This window comes from Mandrillus leucophaeus, unplaced genomic scaffold, assembly GCF_000951045.1.
Source record: "Mandrillus leucophaeus isolate KB7577 unplaced genomic scaffold, Mleu.le_1.0 Scaffold889, whole genome shotgun sequence".
NCBI lineage: Eukaryota > Metazoa > Chordata > Mammalia > Primates > Cercopithecidae > Mandrillus > Mandrillus leucophaeus.
Window position 1 is genome coordinate 1,082,531 of NW_012109685.1, and position 12,260 is coordinate 1,094,790.

General features: G+C 34.3%; 1 protein-coding gene across 1 annotated transcript in view; it reads right to left on the reverse strand.

The window, feature by feature from the left end:
- COL19A1 (collagen, type XIX, alpha 1) overlaps positions 1 to 12,260 on the reverse strand; it is a 350,354-nt gene that overhangs the window by 266,790 nt on the left and 71,304 nt on the right. The window contains exon 9 of the mRNA XM_011969393.1: positions 12,023 to 12,085. Within this exon, the coding sequence (XP_011824783.1) occupies positions 12,023 to 12,085 (63 nt within the window). The remainder of the gene's footprint in view (positions 1 to 12,022; positions 12,086 to 12,260) is intronic.

A 12,260-nucleotide genomic window follows, 5' to 3' on the forward strand; every position in this document is an offset into this window, starting at 1 on the left:
TACTGGGTGATAAGTATTACAATTACAAAAGAACATAACTAAATGCTATACTTCACCCTCAGGGTCCTCATGACTCCATATTTCATAAATACATTTTGTAAAATTGTGGTTTTTAGTGTACTATTTTTCTCCTTGGTCTCAGAGGAAAAATGCCACCACAGTATACTAATACATTGTTCAGAGTCTTGACTTAAAAAAATTTATTGCTATTACCTAGCTAAATTTCAGAGTGTAGGTTTATTTTAGAATAATGTGATTTATATGCAAATCACTTAATTTATTGCAGTATGACATTGATGTAAGTGTAAAGTATAGTTAATGTACAAATTAATATTTCGTACTGCTCAGAATATGCTTCACTCCATTAATATAAATCAGTTGCCTAGCTTCAATACTAACGTTAGAAAAAAACTTCACTTTGAGAATATTAGACCTGAGATATATGTTCTATGGTATTGTACATATGTTTTTGCTCCAAGTGAGACAGTTAAACAACTCATCTTAGTTATTTATTTTTAAACAGTACTCTTAAGTACTTCAAATTTTATGTAAAACAAAACAAAACAAAGAATTATAACTGCTGACAAGCAGAGTCCAAGTTAAGGGGATGCTGGATAAGTTACTCTGGAAGATGCACATATTTCACATTGAGGCAAATGTGGAATACAAAGCCCTGAGGTGACCCACATGTTAAGAACTGATCATTTTTCTTTGGAAATTTACTTAGAAAAATCTGACAAACTATTTTTCTTGTAAAATAACAGAAATATTTCACCCCAAACATAAACCTCATGAGTATGATTTTAAAATTTTGAAATTTAAATTTTTTTTACAGTTTATTAACCCACTGTTAGATAATGTTAGTAACTTTCTTGTTTTCATTTTGTATACATTCATTAGAATTATTTTAAATCAGTGGTAACCTGTGGATTATAGAAGTGAGAAAAACACTCTTGAGGCGGCATTTGTTTCACTCAAGAGTGTCACACCCCTTTAACAGCTACATGAAGTGACAAGTTAGAAGCCTAGCTGGCACTACCAGGGACTGAAACCTTGGGAAGAGAAAATGGTCAAAGACTCCATGCTTCTGTAGGTATTGGAAAGATATTAACCACTAAGTAGGGTCTCTGATGATGCGTGCATCCGGGAACCAAGAGCAAAATGTAATCTGCCACCATATTTAGCACAACTGGAAGTTACGTGAATTCTTTAATTGTCTATGAGACCCCTTAAGAGCAACTCAAGTAAATTAGACCCAGAAGAAAACTGCCTGAGGAAATATGAGAGAGTATTTGCAAGGACAAGTTTGCCGTGGTTTTAGAACACCATAAAAACAGCTGCTTCTTTCCGATATTAGCTTCTTAAGTTATCTAGGAACAGTGTCTTCACACAGACATACTCATTAATTGATATTGCAAAACCTTCTCCGTCACCATTTTGACCAAATGGGCACCAAGGGCTAAGGATCTCGGTTTTCAGACTGACTTCGTCTAACTAGATTGTCAGTATATTCCTTTATATTCACTAAAGTTTTACTTTAAATGAAATATAAGATGAATCACTACACAAGATTCTTTCTACAAAAGTGGACTTCTGGGACAAGAAAAAAAAACTTTAGTTCTGAGTAGTGCCTGTCTCTGCAATACTGACTTGCTCCAGTTCCTTCGTGTTGCCCCAAATGTCCTCTGTTTCCTAAGAAACTCTCTTTTTTTCCAGAGAATTTCTCGGCTTGCATAGTTAACTTTCTAGACTGATTTTCTTACTATCATGGCCCTGGATTGCAATTCATTTGATCAACTTTTGACAGGATTGATTCTACTGAATGCTTCATCTAGTCCTTACATTGTCAGTCTGTGGACATCACCTTTTCAGGAGTTGAGAACCTGTTCCACAGCCAATCAGTAGCAGTTTGCACCTGGTTGTCATACATGAGGATCCAAGGGATGTCATTTTGGAGTGTTAAAATTAATGCTATTTTATACCAATCTTGATAAATTCTGTTTTAAAGTAATCAAAGGGAATGCTATCCTGCTATGCCATAATTTATTATGAAAATGTATATGAGTCTCACGTTACATCCCACAATAAAGTCAAGCAATCTGTTTTATAGTTTAAGCACTTCAGTGATTCTGCATATGTTTTTAAAAAGATTCCCGTGTTCAGAATAATTCAAAAACTCCTAATGATCTGAAATCTAAACAATCAGATTATTGTGATGCATTTTAGAGACTGGTAGAATAAGGGCACAAGGCAAATTTGGATTGGAGCATCTCTTTAGGTGATCAAATAATATCCTCTAGAGAAAATACATTTTTAAACAATTAGACCTTTGAAGAAGTATTTAAAGAAGCTTTTATTTATGATGAAGAATCGTCAATTAATGCCATCAGTAAGCTTAAACAAGAAGATAGCAGCCCAAATAAACATCAACTTGCAGCAAGGTATTATTTTGCAATAGAGTTTGTTGGACTTTGCTGAGTCCAACAGTTATATTCCTATACAAGTCAAGAATTTGCATATCAGACTGAATAATTTATGAAAGGAAAAAGTAGCATCAATGAAGCAGTCAGATACCAGAGACACATTTAAGAAGGTCTCAAAAAATATCTGTCTGACAACCTCTGAACTTCCTACCGCTTTAGCTTCAGTTATTCCTGTGCCCACTTTAGGTGAATAAAACCTCAATGGTCATGGCCTTCTAGATAATGAGACACAATGAACTCACTTGAGAATCAGTGCAGCTAGAATGCTACAAAAACTTCTACTAAGCTTATTTTCATAAAGAAGAGAATTTTCTTGGCATCAACATCTGAGAACTTTAAAAATTTAGCAAAGTTATTAATATTAATATAGGATTATATATATAATCCTATATATAGTGAAAACACGTGAAAACATGCCAAGGTGATTGTAGTTTAATATACAAATACAACACTTTTCAAAATATTCTACAAAAACTGAAGTTGAGTAAGGCGCTAAACTGCAACAGTAACTTCCTGTGAGTGAATTTATTGTTTGGAAGCATCTTTGTGGTGTTAGAGGAGAAACATAAAAATCAATCATTTTATGAGCTATAGCCTACAGTATAGCATTTTACTGATAGACTGAAATATATTTCTTCTATTTTTAATTATAGTATCTCTTACAGTCTATATATAAAATGTTTACATAAATTACCTAATTTTTGTCTGCAGTGAAACACATACTAAGACACCATATGACATATAAAATGGTGAGTTTAAGAAGCCCTGGGGCTAAGAGAACAGCGGCCAATGTTCTGGAGCAGGGATCAGCCAGCTTTTTCAACAAAGGGCCAGAGAGTAAATATTTTAGATTTTGTGGGCCATACAGTCTGCCACAATTACTTAACCTGGCCATGAAGCACAAAGGCAGCCTTAGGTAATACAAAAACAAATGAGTGTGGCTGTGTTCCAGTAAAACTTTACGTACAAAATCCTACAGTGAGAGTTTCTAACAGCCCTACTATAGGGCCACAGCTTGCTTACCCCTGAACTGCAGGACTTGTTCTGTATATTTTCCTATCCTATCTGACACAACTTTATAAAATGATCATACATTTTGATCAAATAGTAAACCATCATACCTTTTCCCCAGGAATTTCAGGAGCACCAAATTCACCTTTATTACCAACTGCACCCTAAAATACAGAAATGCTTACTAGGAGATTACTTTTAAGAGGTGCGTTAATTACTAATGTTGTCAAAGAGAATCTACCTTTCCTAAATGAGTTGCTTTTGCATGCACCAAAGTTTGTACTTCAAGTTCCTTCCTCATATTGCCCACAAGCCAAAATAATAAATTGTAATAAATCAGTAATTCATAAATATCTAAGTGCTAATCATAACTAAAACTAGACATATTCACACAGAAATATGTAATTCAACTTTGTAATTTCTTTTACATTTACCAAAAGTAAGGAATAATACTATTGCTGTTACTTCAATTAATGTGATAAATGAGTTTAAATGAGTTAAAAGCTACATCCTATCCGATGCTTTCAATTCAAGTAGGTCATGAAATTTCAGTTTCTAAGATATTCCTTTGTTTCATTTAGTACGCCTGACTTTCCTTTACATCCTCCAGGAAAAACCCCAAAGCTGGGTCAATCTAATGATCAGCTTCCTTGCTCTTCCACTTAACTGCCAAACAGGGATGGAAAAACAGGTGCAAGGAAGTCTATAGATCATCTATGGCTTCCTTAAAAGCACTATCACAAATTCAGTCCAACAAATTTATCCTTGAAACAGTGGAAAATAATATATACTTTTTGAATGAGTTTCTATATCACTAATACTTGGTAGAAATTAAGAAATATATCGTAATTTTATGAATATGTAATACCATTATTATAATGATACTATTTGTTAATTTCGGATGAAGACCCACAAGTAAATTTCACCTTCAAGTGAATTCCTGCAGATTACATGAGATTATATCAAACTGGGTAAAACCGATCAAAGAAGGACATGTCAATTACTTCAATATATTCAATTGGATTAGAAAGGATAAAGGAACATTATTATTTCCTATATTGACATACTAAAAGAAGTCAAAAGAATAATATTAAATCTTACTTCTGTGAAGTTATTACTAAGAGAAGGTAATCCTTATTTTTAAAAATTATGAACATATTTTGGTTTAATTAATTTTTATTGTTGTGGTATGGGTACAGAATGGGCATATGAGTAATGCCAGCTTGGAAAGAAAATGAGGGGATACTTACTTATCATCTCTGGATTAGCATATTAGGCTACTCAAAATGGAAGCCTCTATAGTGGGATTGGAGGGCAGGAGAAGTTGAAACAAATCAATACTAGTCGCTGACTAAGAAGTCAAATAAGCTAACTTACTGCATTTTTAAACTGTTTTGATTTTCTGTCAAAGCATATCAGCAAAGCAATCATTTCATAAAGCCAACACATTTTGGCAAATTAACTGGAAATGTGGAAGACGATAATACAAAAATAAACTGGAAAATTATTCCCAAAATGGAGCTCAGATAACACTTCCCCGTAGGTTCAGGAACATTAACATTGAGCTGATAGTTTATAAAACTCTGAGAGAACTTCAGCTCTGAAATGGGTGAAGTTATTAACAAGGGTCTTAAAGAACTGAGAAAGTAATGCAGTTGCTAAGGAATTAGGTTGCTAACTATGCTTGCTAACAAAAGAGAATTAAAAGATTCAGAAAATTATTATAATTGAGTCTAAATGAAAGAAAAGTATTAATTATTTCTTCAAATAATGTTATACAGAGTTTAGTGTTAGAGAGCGTGGTTAAAATCGCTTGATTAGGTGTCGTGTTATAGAATACTCATCACAATTAGATAATTAAATACAAGCAGTAGTACTTAAAACTGCATTATTCCATGAGAGGCGATCATCACCTTTATAAAAAAAGAAAAAGTAGTAAATCATATTAATAAACCATCATAGTGGATAAGAAAATAGGTAAATAAACATATATATTAAGTTTTGCCAAAACTTCTAGCTTTTTGCAAAATATTTTTGATGCTTCATTACCTTAGCAATACTAAGCTAAACCTGATTAAATCAATGTGAAAAGAATTTTTGTTTTTTAAAAGAAAAAAAGTAGTAGAACAATAGTTAACAATACAATATTATTTAACTCTTTCCTTGCAAATTGAATCTTTCAGCAGAGTCTCCTGGGCAATTAGGAAGGAGAACTTACAGTTTCTAGAAATAGCTGAGTTGATTATTTAAACTTTCCTTGAGGTATAGTGTTCATTCATGCATTCAGCATATTTTTAGCTCCTATTATTTATGTGTTGTTCTATGTATAGGCTCACAGAACTCATTTTCCAACAGGGAAGGAAATAGATGCAGGATGATAATGTGTCAGGTGGCAATAAAAGTGCTAAGCAAAGTAAGAGCATAGAGGTGGGAGTAAGGATGCTTTTTATACAGAGATGCCAGAAGGCCTTTTCATTTTAAAGTTATTTTTGAGCAAGGACCTAGAAGACGTGAAGAAGAGAGCCAAGTGGATATGTACAAGGACACTTCAGGCATACATAACTGGTACAAAGGACTTGGAGCAAATATAAAAGGGGGAAGAGGGTTCGAGACAATTTGGGAGTGAGGAGTCAGGTAGGGGAAAGCTCTACACATTATGTGAAGCCTCATAGCTCATGGTTAGAGCTTTGGGGTTTATCTTAAGAGAGACAAGAAGTCACTAGTGGGTTTTGGCTCAGGTGGGACAGGATTTGCTTACATGATTATTCAGAATAATTGTCTAACTCATAATGTATATATATAAATAAGAGTAAAATTTTTCTCTATGAATCTGCTGCATTAAAGTAAGGATTCTCAAAGTATAACACCTTAGATTGTCATCAACAGTCACATAGACCAATGGAACACAATAGAGAACCCATAAATAAATCCATGTATTTACAGCCAACTGATCTTTGACAGAGGTGCCAGGAACGTGCATTGAGGAAAGGACAGTCTCTTTGATAAACAGTGTTAGAAAAACTATATTCAGAAGAATAAACTAGATCCTTATCTCTCATCATATGCAAAAATCAACCCAAAATGGATTGAAAACTTAAATGTAGAGCCCAAAACCATGAATCTTCTGGGGCAAAATGTAGGGAAAATGCTTTGGTACATTAGTCTAGGCAAAGATTTTGTGGATACAATCTCAAGAGCACAGGCAACCAAAGCAAAAATAGACAAATGGGACCATATTGCACTAAAAACTTCTGTATAGCAAAGGAAACCATCAAGAGAATGAAGAGACAACCTGCAGAATAGGAGTAAATGTTTGCAAGGTATTCATCTGACAAAGGATTAATATCCACAATATACAAGGAGTTCAAGCAACTCAACAGCGACAAACAAACAAACAAAACCCCCAATAATCTGATTTTAAAACGAGTGAATGATCTGAATAGACACTTCTCAAAAGAAGACATACAAATGGCCACGAAATACATTTTAAAATGCTCAACAACATTAATCATCAGGGAGGAGCATATTGGAATCAAAATGAGATATCATCTTACCCTAGTTAGAATGGGTATTATCTAAATGACAAAAAAAAAAAAAAAAAAAAACGCTACCAAAGTTGTGAAGAAAGGGGAACTCTTGCACACTTTCAGTGGGAATGTAAATTAGTATAGCTATTATGAAGAACAGTATGGAGATTCCTCAAAAAACTAAAAATGGAACTACCATGTGATCCAGAAATCCCACTGGGGTTATGTATCCAAAGGAAAGGAAGTAAGTATGGTGAAAAGATAACTGAAAGCCTGTGTTTATTACAGCACTACTCACAATCACTAATATATGGAATCAAAATGAGTGTCCATCAATGAATAAATGGATAGAGAAAATGTTTTATACACACACACACACATATATACATACACAAACATACACACAATGGAATTACATTCAGCCATAAAAAAGAATAAAATCCCATCATTTGCAGGAACATGGACGAGTCAGAATGACATTGTGGTAAGTGAAACAAGCCAGGCACAGAAGGATAAATACTGCATGTTCTCCTTTATATGCAGAAGTTTAAAAAGTTAACCTCACAGAAGTAGAGAGTAGAATAATGGTTACTGGGGCTGGGAAGGGTGGGGAGTGGGGATAGGGAGAAGTTGGTTAATCAATAGAAAATTACAGCTATACAGAATAAATAAACTCTGCTGGGTGACTACAGTTAACAATAATTTATTGTATATTTTCAAATAACTAAAAGAGAAAATTATGAATGTTCCAAACACAAAGAAATAATTAACACTTGAGGTGATGGACATGATAATTATCCCGATTTGATTACTACAGATCATATAAATGAATTAAAATATCACACTGTACTCCATAAATATGTATAATTGTTATGTGTCAATTAAAATATTAATAAAAATCTTAACACCTTTAAAAATACTGTAATGTAGTGATAAATAATTTGAAAGAGATGTGGAAGTTGTATTCTCAAATCTTTTCTCACTTTATTACATTGGGCCACAAGTAAAATGCACCAAAAGACTAATATTATATAGTTAATGAGAAAAAGTAAATTATAATTGTGTCTGGATGGCTTCTAATCGACGTTATCTAAATAAAACAATGCAAAGAATATATTTTAAAAAGTAGCACATTGGATTGGGAGCAATGGCTCACACCTGTAATCCCACACTTTGGGAGGCTGAAGTGGGTGGATCACCTAGGGCCAGGAGTTCAAGACCAGCCTGATCAACATGGTGAAACCCCATCTCTTTTAAAAAATACAAAAATTAGCCAGGCATTGTGGCGGGTGCCTGTAATCTCAACTACTCAGGAGGCTGAAGCAGGAGAATCGCTTGAACCCGGGAGGCGGATGTTGCAGGGAACAGAGATTGCGCCATTGCACTCCAGCCTGCGAGACAGAGCAAGACTCTGTCTCAAAAAACAAAACAAAACAAAACAAAGCAAAACAAAAGCTAGCACATTGTATCCAGAAAATGTCAGATAATATTGCAAATAAAAGATACAGAGTTGAATGAAATATTCAAGTAATTGAATAATCTTTTGAAGCACGTGATAACTCAACATTTTTACATCTAATACATTGAAAATTCTAAGAGATTATCTCACAAATGAAGATTTATTTATTCCTCATCGAGCCACAAATGAAATTAAACTCAACCTAAAATAGTTATCTCGACCTCTCCTTCAATATGTGGACAATTATATGGTGGATAAGAAAGCAGGGGAAACATATATTTGTTGAGTATCTATCATATGCCAGTTTCTAAGTGCTGTATATACATTGTATTGTATGCCTTCTTCACAATCAACCACTGCCTAGGTATTATTAAGGATAATTTTCAAAGCAAGTAAGAGGTGGAGAGGATTCAATCCTAAGTGGTTCAGGCTCCAGAGTGGTACTCTTTCCAACGTACTGTTCTACCTCCTCTAAATATTCTTTCTTGGGCTTACAGATCAAAAAGAAAACCCTTAGAACAACATCTGATTCCCTTAGTAACATTGCACTTCTGATCATTTCACAAAATTTACTCCTAAATATGCCTTAGAGCAAAATGACTTTCGATCTTCAAGTTATGTAGGCATTATTTTGTGCACCTGCTCTAATAATGACAATGACATGCCAGAATCAAAAATGAAAGAAAGCCTTCTTTATTTATTGCACATTGAAGTTGCAGGATCACCTAGTGCAGTAGGAGCAGAAATAAATTCATTCTCCACTCCTTAAACTGAAGCAATGCATCCATGTTTATTTGAAGTGCCAGGAAGGTAGAATGCATTCATGGTCATGGTCATCTAATGTCATTTTTACAAGGCAGAGTATATGTTGGTTTAATCAAATGTGGGTGCATGTATCAAAAAGATAAAGGAAATATACAGATTAATTATTTGCTGTGTAGATTATAAACTTCTTTTATTCCAGCTGTTTTTATGTTGCCACTAAAATCTCTTGCCATTAGGAATCATCATGGAATTTAAAACAAATGTTAATATTCTTAAAACATACCACAGATGAGAAGTCATATAATGCATTGTAACTCTAAGGTGCGTTTTTGTATATTTTATAGATTTGATGTACAATAAATTGGCTAATATTTATCCATTTTTATTAATTTTTCCTAGTTATTTTCTACTGGTTTTAGCTTCTATAGAAGGAGAGAATGTTCTGTGAACAAACTGTCACAAGATTGTAAACTCGGTGAGAGCAGGCCCTGTATTTTATTATTACTGCTAAGGTTCCAACGTCTGGCACATTTTTTATTATAATAGCAGGAACTCAATAAATAGGTGTTGATGGATAAATGAATAAAGAAAAATATTTAAATGTTAAAGTGAGAGATGTCTATTTATGATTAAAGGGAATGGAGGGGGAAAATGCATTCTTAAAGGGTATAGGCTCTAACAAGAGTGACTAAGCACTTAATCTTTAAAAAAGAATTTAAAGTCGATTTAATGATTTTTAAAATAATTATTCAAACAGGACTGTACTTCTGACATCGATTTTTTGTTTGTTTGTTTGTTTATTTTAGTGGGCAGGGTATTTTTCCTAAAAGCAACACAGGAAATTTCTTGCTGTGCCAGCAATCTTAAATATGACAGAATTGATTAAATCAAAGAAGTGAAAAGACAAGTTAAGAAATGTGTATGTGAGTGTGTATAAATCACAGCCACCAACAATTAAGCCACATGCATTTTTTTTCAATGCATTTTTGTGTCACTTTATAGTATAGGCAGAACAGATAAATGAGAACACCTTCCGTTGCAGATAAGAAAACTTAAGTATGGAGAGTCTGAGTGGCTTGGCCAAATTCACCCTCTAACCATAGAAGAGTTGGGATTAACTCAGAGATCTTTCCACTTTCTGAGTCCTTTTAATTGTGTTACCTTGGGCACATCATTTTACCTATGTGTGGCTTTCAGCTATAAAATGAGGATAGAGATATTAGGCTGGCATTTTTAAATGATGTTTTAAGAGTAAAATATTGCAAGTGGAAGTACCTGATCAAAGAACACAGATACATAATACTGAATTGCTTTTAGAATATAGTGGCAGCCCTAAAAATGGATACTGGTTATGAGTATTCAACAGACCTACTGGGTTCAGATCCCAGTTTGGCCACAAGCTAAGTGGCATTGGGCAATAATTTAACCTCCCTAAGCTTCAGTTTTTCTATCTGTAAAATGCTAATACTAATCCCTAACATGAAGAGTGATTGTAAGGATCAAGTATGATATCATATCTAAAACACTCTTCTTAGTGTCTGGTACGTGTAACCATGAAACAAATATTTGCTATTGGTATAATGATTTGTATGTTTAGTTTGATTGAAGTGGTCTTTAGAATCAGATATTATTCAATTATTTTGAATTTTCATAAAATGATATTGAAAGTAAAGGTACCCCAAGCAATGAGTTTTAAAGAGCATTAATAAATGGCCTGTCCCTTCTCAAAAATCTTTTTCAAACACCTGCTGAATTGTCAGAAGTTCCCATGCAAGGTACAATGCGAATACATTCCTTCAGGAACAAATGACTTTAGCTCTGTTGAAGCTTTGGGGGATCAGTCATTTCTCAGACTTCTGTCTCCTGTCTTTTTGAAGTGGGGGGGCAGGCGACTAGATTATACAAATAATTTAGAATCAGGGACTTCCCAAGTTAAGGCATGAAAGGAATTAAAATCTATTTTACCTTGGAGAGATAACAAAAACAGAATGCACTTCTAACAGTGCACATTCATTTACCTGATTAGCTGACAAAAGATGTACTCAAAAGAGTGGGAAACATTACAGTTAAGTTTTGAGTGGTGGGAGAAGGAAAAGACAAATCTCCAAGCATGGGATATTGCCTAGAATTACACACTGGCCATTCCTCCATTAAATCCTCCCCAGCTCCCCAGATCGTTTCTCCAGGACACTTGCAACTCTCCTACAGCACCTAACACATATGGCCTTGTAATTTTCCATGATCTCTTTGTAGATGTAAAATCACTGAGAACATGGAATATATCCTATTCTTCTTTATGTGCTCTACAACACCAAGCAACATACTGCATACGCAGAAAGTATTCAACAAAAGTTGGCTGTTTAAAAAAAAGGTAGGGAGCTACAGAAAAATCTCTGGTGGGGATGTATCAGAAGACAAGAGAAGTAAGAGTTCAACAGGGATTTGGGGAAGGGAATGCTAAAGAAGGCTAGGGCACAGCTAGAAAATAGACTTTCCTGCTTCACAGTTTTGCTAGAGCTTATAGGTACAAAGACTTGCAGTTCCAGATCTTTCCAAAGTTCACACCAGCCTACCAATATGAATTCAAAAGCAGATTAGAATGCTGATAGTCTTTCTTATTTCAGTAATCAGCATTTTAATATAGTATTTGATATATTTGATAGCCTTTTATAGAAACATATATTGGTATGGAATACAGAAAAATGAGATGAACACATTTTTAAGTCATTTTTTAACAAAACCCCCATTTTTCCCATCAATATTTGTCTTTTTCTTACCGGCTCTCCTTTATCCCCTTTCTGCCCAGGTGAACCCGGAGCTCCTGGTAATCCTGCTTCTCCCTGAGCAAAAATGCATATCTGTGTTAGCAACTATTCTGTCACATTGATCTAAAGCCAAATGGTTTATAAATATGAAGCTGGCAATAGCAAGATAACGCTTTGTTCTCCTCTGAGCTGATGCTTTGAGTGAGGAATAGTGAGCCGTGTGAACAAGGGAAAAAGGGCATGCCAGTGG